The sequence below is a fragment of the Schistosoma haematobium genome, chromosome ZW, assembly GCF_000699445.3.
Source record: "Schistosoma haematobium chromosome ZW, whole genome shotgun sequence".
In the NCBI taxonomy this organism is placed as follows: domain Eukaryota; kingdom Metazoa; phylum Platyhelminthes; class Trematoda; order Strigeidida; family Schistosomatidae; genus Schistosoma; species Schistosoma haematobium.
In genome coordinates, this window is record NC_067195.1 from 20,626,237 (window position 1) to 20,644,786 (window position 18,550).

The 18,550-nt window shown below is 34.0% G+C and overlaps 1 protein-coding gene across 1 annotated transcript in view; it reads right to left on the reverse strand.

The window, feature by feature from the left end:
• The window catches only part of TEX2 (Tabersonine 6,7-epoxidase), a 51,704-nt gene that overhangs the window by 17,299 nt on the left and 15,855 nt on the right, over positions 1–18,550 (reverse strand). Inside the window, exons 4-8 of the mRNA XM_051210670.1 lie at positions 10,905–11,223; positions 9,161–9,570; positions 4,394–4,877; positions 2,224–2,511; positions 318–617 (exon numbers count right to left, since the gene is read on the reverse strand). Coding sequence (XP_051070685.1) covers positions 318–617; positions 2,224–2,511; positions 4,394–4,877; positions 9,161–9,570; positions 10,905–11,223 — 1,801 coding nt within the window. The remainder of the gene's footprint in view (positions 1–317; positions 618–2,223; positions 2,512–4,393; positions 4,878–9,160; positions 9,571–10,904; positions 11,224–18,550) is intronic.

Sequence of the window (18,550 nt, forward strand, 5' to 3'; positions counted from 1 at the left end):
GAATAACAAGTATTTTAAAGTAGAACACAGTGATCAGTTTCAGTAGAAAATAATGCAATTTAGACTTTGTAACTGAACATTAGAAGAATAATTTGTTTCAGCTTATCTCAATTTGTGATATAATGTAATTTCATTACTTGGTCACATTTACGTCATATCCATAAGATCACTGACAAAAATTCTTAAAACATCACAAAATGTAATTCCAAAAATGTGGTCTCGGAACTTTTTTTTCAAGGTATTATTACGTCACCTGGTCAAAGAGATTTATAAAAAATTGTCAATTTGCAATATACCTAAAAAAAATATTTTCTTACCATCTGAGGTGTCCATATAAGAGGTGTGCCTAATGAGGCAGCTTTCAGTCTACGGTACCATGTTTCTTTTTCGCGACATGTTCTTCCAAACAAATATAAATTTTTCATATTTGATTTGCTTGAAGTTTGCAATACATTGATACTAGTATCATCAGGGAACTCCATATCTCCAGCTGATGGAATAGATGTATCCATGGTCAAGTCAGAGGATTCATTCACTGCTATATTACAGCTAGTAGATAATATGATATTTGGAAAGCTCGTCGATGATGGTAGTGAATCAAGTCTTTCATTTTTGCGCTGTAGAAAAAGAGCAGAATGTATTTTTCATTAAAACAAACAAATCATAATGTAAACACGAGTGAAACGTTGTGATTTACAGTTTACAAATTCATATTGTTTTCATTATAACATACGTACTTCGTAATGGAATATTTGAATGTCAAGTCAGAAAACAACATCATTTTAATGATGAAGGAAAGTGAAAGAATGTAGCTGACAGGATGATTTGTGCATGGCTATTCTTAGTCATAGAATGATCAGAAGTTATTCCCTGAAACTACCAACACCAGACCAAATAAAAATAACCTACAAATCATAATTTATAGACAAAGAAACTAGTAAATTGAAAATTACAAGAATACACTGGAAGAAATCAAACTACCCTGATGCATTTATGAGTTATTTTCTGACGCAACATTTTTAGGTTTTACAGCATGTAGTAAAAATTCCCTATAGTTTGGGAAATAGCTGTCTCATTTCTGAAACCTGAATCCACAAGGCTTCTTTCCGCAATCACAATACATCTATTGATAACATAAATAAAGCTATGAACAATTACATAAATAAGTCCCTAACTGTTGGGTCTAGAGATGTAGTTATCAAAACCTCTCTAATATCATCATGTTTCTATTAACTGTTACGGAATACATTTCAAAATAAAACATGGCTAAAATGATTTTCAAACGTTCTTTAGTCGAGTAATTGAGAATTAAAGTGAAAAAGTCTTTAAGATCCAAACAAGGCGAACAGGTATTGACACTAAAGTTACATACAAACAAAAGCGAAATACTTTGAAATAAAGTGATATGGTCAGAGAAACTGATATACAATATAGTATACATTAAGTTCGTAAAAAATATATTCTGTAAAGCCTTGGACAGATTTTATCTACCGACCAAAGGACGAGTCAACACAAAACAGTTCGGTTTGTTTTAATTTAAAGATGTGAAATATGGCCCTTGAGAATATAGAATGTTCGTGGGTTACCAGTATTCAAATATCAGTAACTTCAAAGCATTACTTGAGCATTTTCGGACCAATGAGTGAGGAATCTTAAGGTTAGGCATAAGGTACTAAATGAAGATGGCAAATTGGTTGATGACGCAGTAGATTTTCGTCAACTAAGGAAATTGGGACATGTGTTTCATATGCCAAACCACATGCTAGCTCGAAGAGAGATGTTATCTGATCTAGGAGTAGGCTGGGAGAAAACTGGGGTCGGTTAAACCAAAATATGGCGCCAGTCCATGAAGTCATTGTCAAGTGAACTTAGCTATGTGAGTAGGTGTAGACTACCTGGTTGGGGTCGACATGATTATTATAACCAGTGATTGGAGACTTTGAAATTTCATGGTGCAGGTGCATTCAATCTTTATCTTTCCCTGAGTCCTGAAACCTCCTTAGACCCTTTTTTCTATGCCTAATTTATTATATTGCTACTGATGCTGTTACTACTCCTACTACTCTGGTATTTGCCTTGAAATAATTGTATCTCCCTATGTGACAGGTTTTACGTTGCACACGACTGATTGACATAAAGCAACGTGTGGCGTAATATGTACAAAAAACAATTTACAACAAAAGATCAATTATTGATAAACATAACTCTCATGTTAGCATTTACCTTGAATCTACCTTCAGTGTAGACGGTGATACAAATAGGATATTTTCTACTCCATAGACGTTTGCCGACTAAGCCACATGGAAGGAGTGTAACAGTTGCATTAGTTAAATCATAGATATGCTGTTGTTTGAATCGCATAGTTGTAGTTGATGGGATTTCATCATTCCATAAAGATCTACGAGTAATATTATGTTCTGGGCGTTGTAGGCGTAATTGTGTACCATCAAGCGTGAGGAAGACAGAAAATGTTTTGCCAATATGATGAGTTTCAGGATCATAATGAATAATCTGTAGAAAAGTAGATACACATACTATTTGGTATAGAAGGTATATGACAACTTTATTAAGGGAAAAAACAGATAAATACTTCGTACTTATTTCATTTGTTTATTTAAAAATATAAATATTGGCACAAGGAGGTTCAAATATGTGAGTGTCACACTTTATCATTCGATTTGTGTGAGGGCTGGGATAATACCCGGGTGTCCAAACCGTAGTAGGTGGTTTCCTTAAGGGGTCATCACACCCGGGCCCTTGACCTGAATGTCTAATCCATGAGGCAGTGGAGCAACGTCAGGAGATGCAGTCCCATGGTAGCCGGTGACCAACAATAGGTTCATGCTCCATTTGTTCTCTTAGGATACTAGAGCCCATGTGCACTATTGGTTTGGAATCAGGGTTTTCCAACTCCCCTAGGTGGATCCTCCGTATTCACCAACCCAGTTAAAGTGCCGGACATTCGCTTTTCGTCCTCACAATTTCACAAACAACATTCCCTCCGCGAGGAGGCAGTGAGTAGGACTTCTCTGGCACCACTGCCAGCATTTAAACGTAAACAAATGTCTATTGACGTATGTAGTATAAATGTAAATAAACTAATGGAATTTTTTTCAAAGATTAGGAATCATATCGACTTGCTCAGTTCATGTTTAGCAGCATTATTTTTATCAAGCTATTACTTGATGAGCGTTTATTAGGCTAGTCAAGAATCTATTGCCACTACCTCTGTATCGATCATTCAAACTTCTAAGAAACTCCTTACTGTAAATAATTTAAACCCATTTAGCGATTTTTAAATGTTACAGTTTTTAAGCAGTTGACGAGAATCAAAGGAAATAAAATGAGCTCATGATATACTGCTCAACGTTTTATTTCTGCTCTCTTTAAGCTGATAAAGGAAACTACGTGCATGAAATCAATACAGTTGTTAAGGTCAATGTTTCAGTTATTAAGTCGCAAGTACTAATCATGCTCCACCTAGAATCATTAATTTTCACGATAAAATCTATACCTAAGTCTAAAATATGAACAGGTATTTGTTGATCGCCGAGTTAGTTTGTGATTAGATGAGTTTGAACACTAGACAACAGAAAGATAAGTTGAGGTGTATCATTTAGTGAGTGAGTTATCTCGATATATCATTATGTCAAGGGTTCGAAGTGACAGGTACTGAATTTGAGTGTCAATGTAGAGATCAACACTGTAATGAGAGTATATCCGATTGATGACTACCAAAAAGGCTGAATACCGCGTACTGAATTCCACTGCCAACCACATACTAAATATAAATCCATATCGAAACAATCCATCCACCACAAATATATGAGGACAGAGAATGATCGGTTGTAGTCCTGAATATAAACGATGGAAAGTTACACGATATTATTAACGAGATTACCAACAACTGATAATGACATAAATTAAGAATATTAGTTATCACATCAGGGCAAATTTGTTTTCTCAATTTATTAATGATTATTTCCCTGAAAAGCAAAACCATGATTTTCTATCACAATGAAATTAATTGTTAGATTTATCGTAACAAGTGATTATTGTTGTTTGTAGCTTATGTTAAATTGATAGCAATAGGAGCTTTTATAGCATATACTGATGATGTCTAGTTACACATGCACATTGAGATTTTTTTTTTCTAAAAAATAAGGGACTTCATTTATTCTTTTTTCTTTCTTTCTATGAAACGTATTATTTCATTGATGACACTTCAAAGTTGAATGTGCCAGTATATCAAAAGAACACTTATCTAATTTAAAATTTATCAGTGGTGAATACATGTTTTTCATGAGCTTTAAAGCGACTATAAATTAAAGAACTAGGACATTTATTATGATTTGATTAAAATGATAGTCTTTATTTTCTTCTAATAACCTACCTCATTTAACCATCCTTTGTATACGGGCCGTCCATTATTGTCATATTTAAAACCTAAACTATTTCCCAATGGACCTGAGATAGTTGATTTGCTAACATCTTCTTCAAGCATATTTGGTACAGTGAAATTAGGCAAATTTCTTAACTGCATACATTTATTAGTACTGTTCGCGTTGTTAGTTAAAATAGAAGTTAAATTTGGCATAGCAGGTGAATAGATTGGCCACCATTGTGAACCTTGATACTGGCCCTCTTGTTCTTGTCGATAATGCAGTGAACAGCATAAGTAATCTAATGGCAATCCTGATATTGGACAGAGAATTTGATTAGAATAGTTTGTACGACTATGCAAATAATTATACACTGTAATGAATGTATATGTTAGTAAACAACCAACAGTTAGACCCAATAGAAAACCATTAAAAAGCCAATAAATCAAAAATACTGTCAGTGAACAAAATGTATAACGCATCCATGGATGAGATCTGTTAAGAAAGTAAAAATAAACAGAGATCAGGATTTTAATCATTCAGATAAACACATATAGATTTGTGTGATGAAAATATATTCATATGAGAAAAGTTATAGCTATAAGGCGAAGAAGTACGGAAACCATATTGAATTTAATCAGAATGACAAGTAGCATAGATACAAGTAAAATAAGTATAGAATTACAATGGCGTAAGAGATACATTTTTACTACGAGGTTGATTAAACAAAAAGCAAGACGTCGAATGGCGAACCAGTTCTTCAGTAGTAGCTTAACTTCCAATCTCTTCATTATCACCGACCAAATACTAGTCAGTAAAATATCTCCGGTTGCTAGGATGTTAAATGAACAGAATTAAAAAGCAAGAATACAAATTAGTTCAATAAGCCACAATTCAAATGAGAACAGAAAATTGGGTTTAATAAATAGAAAGTTAGAATGAAGGAAATTGAAGATATTAGCAACATAAGACAATCGAAAATGGTCGCGCGATGTCGCAGATTGATGGAGGTTGCGGCTTAACACAGGTAGATGCCCGCTCAGTGGTCGAGAGACTAAGCATTTGTGCACAAAAGGGAAGGTTGTGGGTCCGAATCCTGCGCGCAGAATCGTGAATACACACTGCTGAAGAATCCCATACTAAGATTAAACGACAGTCCAGTGCTTTTAGCTTTTAATGTTGGTTTAAATTAAATCGGTTCATGATTTCATAAACCGAAGAAGCAGGTAAACAATGAATAGTAATACGTTTAAGATCTGTAAGAATATTAAAAGGTGGGTCCATCTGCATGATGAAAAGATAAATTCACCAATAATCAATATTGATTTTGTCGAAAAATTCAATCAAGAAAATTGTACTTGTTTAGAACAAAGACAGGTGAGTGTATGAACTAGAAGAACACTGTTGACTAACAACCTTAGGACTCAGTCAACCGGTAGTAATGGTCTACAGCTATGATAATGGCTCAGACTAGTAGTCAACAACTTCATGGACTAATCTTACTTCTTGATTTTCCCGTCCCCAGCTTTCAACCTATACTTACGCCAGTATCACACATCGAGGTGATTGTGCATATACAATACATGAACCAGCCAAGTCATCTCATGAATATTTAAAGCCTCGTCAACTGATATGACATAAAATTATAAGCTAATTACACCTTTGCTAAAGGTTATTCACAAACATTCAGTGATTAAACTTAATTAATAAGTTAATTACGTAGATCAATTAGGCCAGACAAAGAATAACATAACTATTATTATTATTATTATCATTATTATTATTATTATTATTATTATTATTATTACTATACAAAGATTTCCTTTGAAGTAAATTTTAAAACATTCGATATAAGGTTGAAAGCTTTCAGTTGAAAAAAATGGAAAAAGAAACAGCTGACTATAACTAATGCTACAGTAACTAAAAGCAATACAATTTCATTGACAATGAAATACTTCAGTTGTGGAAGAGAAATGACAAGAGCAAGCAGGAATTAGGAGAAACACAAGTGTGACGATAATAATAATAATAATAATAATAATAATGTGACGAGAGTTGGTAATAGGGTATAAATTGTAACGATATCAAGACTAGGCTTATGGCAAATATAATTTTTAAGGAAATCAAATGATCGGTTCCTTTTTTTCATAAAACTAACTAATTTTTTTCCTGAAACCTTATTATTTACTAAAGTACACATAACTTAATTGTACTTTGCCTTAAATTAAAATTTCATTTAAATTACAGTAATTGTTAATAGTAAGTACAACAAACTTTTGTAAAAACGTCTAAACAGTAAGTATATTCATGTATACAATTATTCCGATTAAAACTTAAAATAAAACACTCAACAATCTTTTACCATAGTCGATGTAACAAGGGTGTGAAGTCATTCCTTTACCATAATAAAACAATCAGCACAGATAAGAACAAGAACTGTTCACGGTTAAATGAATTTGAATAAATTAAATTGTACAACCTTTTATGAAACTTGTTTAATTATATCCATTTCAGTTGTGTTAATCTAAATAGTATTAAACAGAAAAATTTTACTTCAAACAATTTACATCATTTTGACAAGTATCTCATAGATAAACTAGTTATAAGTAGGAATATACATATAGAAGTTAGTAGAAACTATAGTCATAGTTTATTAAGATGGTTTGATGAAGATTGTGTACAATTACAAACTAACATTGTCTGAAATCATGATATGTGGAGTCAACTACATTGAAAATAAGACAGAAACTAACCTAATGATATTGGTTGCACATATTGTTTATTATATGACAAATGTACTGAATTTTAATAACCGAACATTTAAATTTAGAGATAACTGTGGAAAGATATTATGTATTCGATGAGAATGGAATGTTTTGAGTTTGATCGAATACAAAATCGTAGATGTGAACTGTTGTGGTATCCAAACCTATGACGATACAAACGGTCGACGTTTTACTATTTTCAGTGGTTTTCTACCTGATGTCAGTTAGTGATATAAATTGCCCTTAAATGATGGAAAGTGTTAGGGAAACATAAGTTTAATGAAGAACGAACACTTTAAAAGGTGGCAACTTAAAATTTTCAAAACCATCAATCAATATATTGACGATAATAACTTAAATGTAACATTCTAAATGGTGGGTATGGAGTGGTTACGATGAGCGTGTGCAAATTCATAAATTTGACTGTTTAACTTTATTCATGCGTCCTTTATAAACACTATGTAATTCATGTTACTAGAAAAATATCTTTACGACTAGCCTGGTCAGAAGAATACAACGGTGATAGTAATGTTCAGACTTTGAACTTCATTTATCTGAAGATTTGACATAATGGTGATCAATAAAATCTTAGTAGATATTTGGCCATTTGCGACACTTGTAGTTTCATGAAGATAAAGTGAGACCCATCAGTTTGTGTCAAGTCAGAAGAGTGGAATACGATGAGCAAATGTTATAAATAGCATAAATCTAAGTGAACTAAACACAGAAATACCCATCGCATGACGTAAAATCACCTAATCAGTTTATTTGTCTTAAATATCCTCAACCAGAAAAAACTTACTAAATATCGTTGGTTTTTCCTCTTTTGCTTTAAAATATTGTCGGGAAACGCATTAAGTATAAAGATTGAATAAAAATATTCCCTGTTCTGCCACGACAGAATTTCATAATAATTGCCATTTTGAACTTAAACCTTTTACGCATTATTGAATAAAACCTTATGAAGCTCGTATGCTAACCGGCTTATTCTCGAAGGAACGTCGAAAACTTTTTATAAATACATACGCCTTTCTTTCTGTATTATCGGTTGGAAAAGAAATAAACCTTCGGCTTTCTCGACATTCGTGGCTGGATCAAAAGTTATTGGCTAAAACTACAAGTTCGGCTGAAAAAGAACTTTGCATTGAGTTTACTAACTGCATTAACTCAATTTACGTAGCTATAGACAGGTGACAAGACATGTATTTTTTCGTTATTTTGTTTTAATTTACCAAGTATGTCAAGTCTTATATTGCATACATAACTCACCTAGTTGGTAATTAATCTGTCAACAGAATATGAGTAGAATGACTACATATCACACATGACTAAAAAGAATGTATAAACTAGTTTTAAAAAGTTTTCTTAGAAAACAAAATACCTAACACTATTTGACAGAAAAGAAGTTCAGAGCCAAAATCGAAATTTGAAATTAAAATATTATTTGTGGATTGAAAAATTACGAGGGAACAGTTGAATATAAATCATTTCAATAGAGAAATCTACACATTAACTGTAATGATATTTGCTCATAACCAGTTTACACAACGGAAAGTATAGTTAAATATTAATTTATTTGTTGAATTCATGAGTCAATTGAAGTTAGACCATTATAGAAAACCTGGGAGCACTAGATGGCCGTTTCGTCCTAGTATGGAACTCCTTAGCAGTGTGCATCTACCATCCTGCCTCGCGAGATTCGAACCCTGAACCTATTAGTTTCGCTCCCGAGCGCTTAACCACTAGACTGATAGATCCTGGGTGCGAACTCGCGAGGCAGGATCGTGGATGCGCACTATTGAGGAGTCTCATACTAGAACGAGACGGCCATCTAGTGCTCCCAGGTTTTCTATAGTGGTCTAACTTCAATTGACTCATGAATTCAATAATCAAATTACTGTAATATCCACAAAATCCCTCTCTGATTATAGTTAAATGTGTCGTAATTATAATAGATATATAATTTATGTGTATGATTTATTTGACAATTAAATTATTAATTCATAGGCTTACTTTTTAACCACTGATAGACGATGTGATTTTGATCTGAGCACCTTTGAACCAGTAGCACCTGGTATAATATTGCTATCAATTGTGATAGTGGTATTAGTAGTAGTAGTAGTAGTAGTAGTAGTAGTAGTAGCAGTAGTAATCGTAGTAACATTACGTTGTCTGATTTGAGGATTTTCCGATAAAGTATTTGTTATCGGAGAAGGAGAAGAATGAAGAAGAGGAGCACGAGAAATGGATGCGGAATTTCTAGTATTTGGTGTAGAAATGGGTATACAAGTTGGTTCAGTAACTTTATTAAAAATTTGATCGTTGCTATCAATTGCAAGTGTAGATGTTGGTGGTGATGAATTCATTTTCAGTTTTGATGATGATAAACATGGTGGCGTAGGATCGGAAACGTTCCTCGTTTTCTATATATATATATATATATATATATATATATATATATATATATATATATATATAGAGAGAGAGAGAGAGAGAGAGAGAAAAGGAGGGAGAAAAAAAGAATACAAATTACTAGAAGCAGGTTGTATGCATTTGAAACATATTTTTAGTGAAAGTGGAATGATAAATAATCATTAAAAAGTGGTGTGGCATTAATGAGCGTTGAACAAACAGTAAGCTCAGTAGGTAATTAACTTAGAATGCAATTTTGTATGAATGATAGAAATGACATTCATTTAAAAAAGGCAACAAAGGAGTACTAGTGATTGTATTAACACACTTGCATAGTCAAAACATTTTCTTACGTATCGTATCAGCAGTAGATTTGTTAATAACATTGATAAATTCATTTGGACACAGTTAAAGAAGGCTCTGAAATCGTTGACTGCACAAAAATAATCATTAGGAGTTAGGAGAGAAATAAGTTAACATTTTATACAGGCAGTTGGGAAACAGGTATTATTCGAAATCAACTTAACTAAATTAACTCATTTACCAAGCCTAGATTTATGTAGTCAGATTTGATATACTCTTTATTTGTGTCAAAGTCAATAACACCATCCGACTACCCGAAGTAGGCGAAGCAGAATTCTACTATTGCCTACAATTTACAAGTAATAACAAGAAATTTCAATAAGTTTCCACCTTTAATCTCGTAGTCTATATTGTGTTTATATATTGATAACAAAGTTTCCTTATGCAACTGACCATAAAAATAAAAATTGTTCGACCCGTCATGGAACAACACATTTCTTTTTTGAAGGTTTCCAAAACAAAAGTAGGTAGGGCAGGTACTTTAACCGTAAAGTCTACGAATAATGATTTAATCAACTTTATTAACAAATATAAAAGATTGTGATCAATTTGGTGTCTGTGTAGACCTGTTTACTTCGACGACAGTTATCATTACTAACTGGTATCAATTGATGGAACGCTAAATATCAGGTATTTTGAAATAATAAATTTATTTAAGTACGAAAGGTCTTGATAGGGTATCCAAAGATCTAATAAGTGACCGGACCCAAGGTAGTAAATCGCGTTATGAGAGCACCTCTATTAAGTTATAGTGTTGAAACCTGATATTTGAGATTAGTGCCGGACCCTGCATAATTTTTATGATTGACTATTAGTTACATTACAAAGTATAAACCTAATTTTATCAGGATAAAATGGATTTTTCGCGAACATTTATGAAAAATAAACATACAGTTATTACCAGCCTTCACTTGATTTTAAGAATAACGATGTTACAAAGTGATAAGAATTATTTAAAGATTATACTTCGAAATTTGCTTACATCAATATTGACATTTATTGGTGGTTTAATTGAATCATTAGAAGTAGGAACATGAGTATCATGTTGATTACCCATAACAGAGTTGACTGGATTACTGGATGTATTAAACGACAAAGTGTTGATTCTAGATGGATTAACCAAAATGGTAGACGGTGTTGTTGTTGTTGTACAATCTGGAGTCAAATTAGGTAAAACATTTGAATGTAAGTGAACATTCAAATCTTCATCTAACAATACAGTTTTTAATGAATTACCATCTACATTTGATTTTAATGAATGAACAACATGACTACCGGCGGACGATGATATATCCTTTGAGCTGAAATAAAAAGAGTAATAAAAATGAACGATCCAGTTAATGAAATTATTTGATCACCGAAATCAATAAAGAATATCATAGTACAGTTTCATGCTCTTGGCTTCGAGGCAAGCTTTATGTGTGAGTTAGTTACACTATATGGTTGTCCACGAAGAAATAGTGTGGAACCTGATGGGGTGACTTGGTGGTTGAACGTCAAACGTTCGAACCACTGAGCCTATGCTCAACGAAACTACTTACGTTTATTGAAATAACTGGTATATGACTATAGTACTAAGTACAGAATACATATTGATAACAATAACACAAGTAATTCATGCACAAGACATGAAAGTTCAGATAGGCAAGTAAACTAAAATTGTCTTAATCGCACACAGAAACTGACATCTGAATGATACTACACAACTATCAAAACTGAAAACGATTGGATTTAGAGGCAGAAAAAAGAAAAATATAAGAATCACAGAGTTGATTGCAAGTCAATATAAAAAACTAACAGTCTTATCAATTGAAAACCCTTCATTAACTCCACAAAAGAAGGTAGAAAAAGAAGGATATATTGGCAGATTTTTTATTAATCGAAGATACTAAGTAAAAAAGCATAAAGAAAAAGACGATCACTCTAAAGAAAATGTAAAAATTTGTAGAGTGTTTTGAGAAAGCATGTCCATCATTCATATTTGAATGTAGTTCAGTAATATATACTTCTAGTCTATTTGACCATTTTTCAAAGCGATCATACATTATAACTAATACTACAAAATAGAAGTGAACGAAACTGTATGAATTTTCACTAATTTGGGAGTATTAAACCAAACCAGTCAGTAAAACCTGGTTAGAATGAGTACATCATTTTGAACTGAAAATTTACCAGTACCACATCAATGATCCCAATATTAAGCATTAAAAAAAAACTACCTACTCTTTGAAACATCCTGACTTGAATGGAAAACCACCTAATGACTATTATAGACAGAAATCGAACCAATTATATTCTCAATAGCAAGTATATTCATACACCATCCATTAATTTTAAAAAAATTTCAAAAAACCTTAATTATGATAAGATAAATGCATAACAGATTACATTTTTAATAATAACTATCGATACATCCGAAATAAAAAAGCTGATTTACAGTAAAAACAGTACAATTGATAAACTTAATTGGATTTTAATACCAGCACAATTTTAGTATGATATCAGAATAGATTATCTTGTCATGAAGAGTCATCTAGAACGTTTAATACAGTAAATATCAGTTTAACCTACTGTAGTTATCCTCTTATATACCTCCATGTGAAAGATAGAATCCCATGACAGACCGATTTAATGTGTATATATACCAACTTACCTACTCTTCTGGTACATAAATCCTTTGGCGATACCTTTTCTTCATCCTATTCGGAAACAACCATAAGCATAACTCAGCAACAGGTTAGTCATATCATCTATTCTGTAACATGTAGTAAATTAAGGATATTCAGCTTCAAATTCATCCTTTGGCATCATTTACAAAACCCGGTTAGAGGTTCTGAGAGATGTACCTCTAAGCCTAATTTACCGTCCAGTTTTTTCTGGACATCAGTTATCACACTAAACGAAATGATCGCATAATCTCTACAATAAGAAAGTAGCGCCAGTTCTCGCAATAGTTAATTTGTCGCTTCTTTCGATCATGGACTCAAGATATTTTGTTATTTGACAAAACATTAACTACAGTGAGACTATATAAAATAGCTATACTAAGTCATAACCATAAATAAAATAACCACACTTTTTTCAAGAATATAGTGGGATAATGATGAATGGAGTGAAGAGGTTTCGACAAACAGTTTGTAGTTCTATACTGTAGACTGAATGTTTATCAGATTCGGCTAACAATGACTTTAGATGAACCTCATTCCCTTTTGATTAATAAAATAAGCTTAATATCAAGAAAATACTTATTGATAAAAGTTCATATGACTATACTCAGCGTCTTATTCTCCATACACAGTTGTAACCTCCATTATCCGAAGTAATTTAAACAAATATTTCTAACAACTGAAAATTTTATGACTTTCTGGATTGACATCGGTTAAGAAGCATGATTTTTTTTTCAAATACTGTCAAATCATAAAGCTGTATTAGATAAATCTCACTTGAGAAAAGAGCATGTTTTGTGTGCCCAATATAACCATAGCTACAAGACCAAGAACACTAGCAGGCACACATTGATATGGCTGAAAACGGCAATTTATCTTTCATAGATCATCAAATAACGCATCCATCAGTTTAATTGTTCTTTTAAAAATGGTTATATTGGTCCCTCCTAAGTCATATTCAACGAATGCTTTGCATTCTTATCTAAAAGAGAATGCGAACCCCGCTTATATTAGAAATTTCAGAGTATTTGGAAACATACCGTATGGCTGAATTTTAATTCATTACTTAGTATAACTGCTAAACTATGAAGTCTGGTTTGCATAATGAAATTATAAACCATTAAAAAATAGATTTAAATTTCTGAGTTAATCCTAAGTCATCAATTTGTTGTACTTCAGTATTTAATACCTGAGAAATGTAACTTAAAAAATGTAGACTATACATTTCAGCAGTTGTTAAACAAGCATTTGTAGCTAGTAGAAGATACAAACAAAGGTTGATTATTAAAAGATTTGACATAAAATATTTGAGTGAAAACATTTCAATTTGCAAACAAGTTGTTAGGATAATTGCAAAAATTAGTTACCTCAATGTGTAGTACTAGTTATTTAATTCTTTATTATGTATAACTGGGGAACTATATTACAACAAATAAAATCGATAAATATTTTATTCAATGATGTAATTGACTGATTCTACACAGATTATGGTAATTGACTATCATGGGTGACGCCGTATAATCAACGAATGAAAAGCGAGATTTGGAGAAACAATTCACACAAGGTAGTAAGGGGTCAGAACTTGAATTCTCTATCAACTGGAATATTACAACCTGAACAGGTGTATTACAACTTAAAATACAGATTCAAAAGACAAGTTACTAAAACGTTTGCACTATTTTCATAGGAAACTTAATTATGATTAAGATAAAATAGTAAGCAGAAAACGGTAAAATAGTCTGTCAGTTACCAATAATGTAGGACTTCGTCTGGATATGTATTGGTTCCTGTTGCAAAATTTTGTATCAGCATAATAAGAAAGGGAACCACCAAAAAATAAACAAAAGACAAAATGACCATATCGACTGCATTGGAAAGTGAAGCATAAAGTATAACTTAAATAGGAAGGATGAGATAGTGCAACAAAAGTATGGAATGGTGTTCAGCTTAAGAAAGGATCCAACTACGTCACTGAGCCCAGTTTTGAGATAAACCCTGGAAAAGATTCAACCGTAGATTGTGAGTACCGCGGAAGCTCCAAACAGGAATTCCACATTTTACTACACAGCTCAGTAGACATGGCCTCAGCTCATCAAAGTTTACTGCCTTATCAATCAACTTATTATATTTGCCTCAAATACTAGTAATCTATACATACCCTCAACTTTTATAGTCCATATTTCACTCCCATAAATTAGTACAGGTTAAACCGCTGTGCGGTATACTCTGAATTGGAGAAACACGAGGGCATTTTACTTGTAACGTAAGTGGAGAAAACTGGAAAACAAGTGAGCAATTTATTTATCTTAAAATGTCACCAGAAATCAACGCATCAGGGTTGATGAGGCCTCCAAAATAAGTGGATTGGATAACACGATCCACTACTTCACTCCCTATGAACGGACGAGTCCTGAAGCAATAATTAGCGTTTGCAGAGAAACTTATCCCAAAAATCCCTAAATTACTATTCAACGGATTCAAAAGACTTATTTATTATTTATTTGAACACATATATATTGGTACAGGATTGCGCCAAATATATATGCGCCACACAAAACAATGAGAATTTAAGAAGAAAAAGAAAAAAGTGGGGAACGTAAAAAAATATTTAAAAAAACAATAACGAAGAGATTGGTGTAAAGTAGTGTAATAATAATAATAATAGTAGGGGAACAGAAGGGTACAATCAGAAGAAATCTTTCAGTTAAGGAAGATACAACCACGTTTTATGAAGAAAGTAAAAGAAGGTTACAGCAGGATCGCCACTGGCTTCTATTCTGAGTCATATCTGATAACGTCTCTAGCCACTGTGTTGTACCAGCTCTCGGACCCCAACCAGGGAGTCGTGAAGGACCAACAGAAGCCAGCCGTTTGCAGCTTCCTTTCATCCCACGACACCATGTCATATACTGACCACCTCTCCGCTTTTTCCAAACAGTCCCAGAGACGGTAAATAATGCACGACGTGGAATTCTCTGGGACGACATTCGGAGAACATGTCCAAGCAACCGAAGTCGGTGTTTCAAGATGGTGACACCGATTGCATTATCGTCTCTGTGTCCGAACACACGATGCCGAACCTCTGCATTACTAACATGGTGTTGCCACTAGATGTCAGCAATCCTTCGGAGACAGCGATGATCGAACACAGAAAGTCGTCTAACGACCTCAACTCGGAGAGACCAGGTTTCACAAGCATAGAGCAAAACTGCTCTCACCGACGCATTGTAGATCCGACCTTTCACAGCCAGACTAACATCATGAAGGCGCCAAAGATGGCCCAGATTGGCATAAGCCGCTCTGGCTTTCATTATACATGCGTTGATCTCACCACTCACGCCACCACCAGCACTTATGCAGCTACCCAGGGTGAGTACAGGATTACGATCCTGCCAGTCTTGTAGAAGTATTTTGCACTTTGAAGGTGCAAAGCACATACCATACCTACGGACACTGATGGCCAACTGACTAAGTGCGGATTGCATGGCTTGGGGATTATCGCACAGTAAGACAATATCATCCGCATACTCAAGGTGGAGAAGTCTTTCTCCAGGCAGCAGATCCACACCGCCATTACTTACATTCATCAGAGCTGTTTCCAGAATGTCATCGATGGATTATTATTATTATTTACTACGTCATTCAAAAGACTTGCTATATCATTAGTTTTTTCAGTCAGTTATATGCAACAAAGAACCTGTTACACACGCGCAACCATTTAGGCTGCCATACCACATTAACACAGAGTAGTAGGAATAATAACAGCATCACTAACAGAAGCAGTAGCAATAGTAGAAAATATTAAATATCGAGAAAGATAAAAAAGTATAAGGTTTCGGGACTCAGGTTTTAAGGGGAGAAAGAGTGAATGTACCTGCACCATAACATTTAAAGTCCCTAACCACTGGTTACGATAATCACGTCAGTCACAACTAGAGAGTCTACACCTACTTACATGGTTCAATCCACTTGTAAATGATTATATAGACTGAGAGATGAGTATCTCTCCTACGCCACAGGTGACACGAGTTGATGAAAGACAACCGACATTACTAACCTTGTTCCAAGTTTGCGTCATACGCCAACCGACCAAGGTTTATGAAACCTCCAAGATGAGCGAGTCGATCGACGTGCTCAACTACCTTAGTTCATATCACTAATTCAGGATTTCAGTAGTTTTTACAAGGTTGATGTACTTGACTGGTAACCCTTTTAATGACAGACAATCATAGAATCCATCGATCAACTGAGTCAAATAATGCTTTAAGGTCAAGGAATACAACTAGAGCTAGGAAGTATGTCTATATTCCGAAACCTGATGAAGGGCAAATATTTGGTCTACAGATCCACGTCCAGGTCTGAAACCAACAACTTCGCGTTTAATAATATTAAGTCCGAAGGATTGCTTATGCACGTCGAAACCCAGCAGTATTTATTTGGACATAGCCAATATGATAATACAATAGATACTTACAATTTAAAACTCCGGCTTCAGTGCCTCTTTCACACTTAAAACACGTCGGCCTAGCGGTTTATATTACTGTGTATCGTTTTCCAAAGCTGGGACTGTCTGGAAAAGGAGGACGAAGTCATTTAACTTGGCTCCGTAGAATGAAGAATAGTGGATGTATATCAGCTTCTTTGATTCGTCATTATTTCCTGAGTCGGTTCAAAAAGAGAAAACAACTCAGCAACTTGACATGTTAGGAAAGGTTCAAAATAGCAACAACTGACGATCCTGCTATAATTGTCTACTGTACTCTCCTTCATTAATCAAACAGGAATAATATTGATCTATTATTACTCGATCCTGTTTCTCGAATTCTTGTTTTTTCCAATTCATTGATTGGTTAGTTTTCAATTTACCTTGTGTGGCTCGTAGTAAACAGACTACTCATGTATATGCCCCGACGAAAAGTTTTTCGAATTTTACGCAAACTTTACACAATTTCCTCATGCAGGAATCTATGTTTATCACCAAACTCCCGATTTGCCGTAGTAAACCGACGTGCTTCAAGGAATTATAAAGAGCTTGCGAAAACCTAAAAGTTATAACCAAGACGTTTCGGAAAGCTGTAAGAGACTTTACTTTACATCTTCATGGCATAATGAAAATTCAGTCAAAACTCAACTACGCATTACCGTGAACCGCTAGCTACCTTTGAACTTAATTCGGTTTGATCATGGGTTGGGACAAAAGCTCCTGCAAATTCTCTTACATTAATCGATTTAAAACGATGAGTTTATCGGCGAATGAAAAGATACGAACACCAAGTCATGACCAAAATACAGATAAGTACTAAAAAAAGGAGCTGTACTCTCGTACATAACCGTGCAAGCAGTGACTGATCTCGATGTAATAAATCACAGAGGGAGAGCACCAGAGAGAACATAGGATAGGAATGTACCGTAAGTTGGTGTCCAACAGAAATAACCCATTGTTAGAGCAAAGATGCAAGAGAAGGTAATCGCTATCTTACCGTTGACCGACGAGTTCTCATTATTCACCAGGACAAACATCATCCATGCATAAATCCCGACCAGGGTATACAAATCTAAGACTGACAGTGAAATAGCCACCAAGCGCTTTTTCATGACAAAACCATTTAGCTGGTGGTAAAAATCATCTTTGACTGCATCCAACTGCAATGTTGGAGGTTACTTCTAACAAATTAAGTGGGGTAACTCCAAAACAATTATTAGATTGTGTATAAATTTGTTATTTCAATCAAACGTATTCGGCTTAAATGTAGCTTAAGTTGTTCTGTTCAACGTTACCTGTATGGTTTAAGGACAGATTCAAGTGTCCACAAAAGTATTGTAGTAAGCGACAACGAACACCAAAGGTAAGTCAAGGAATTTCTTGCTTCGCTTTGCACCAACATTGTGTCTCTTCACTACTAAAGTCCGATCCACACTGAACACATGCCTCGTCATTTTGCGACGCACAACTTTTGAACTT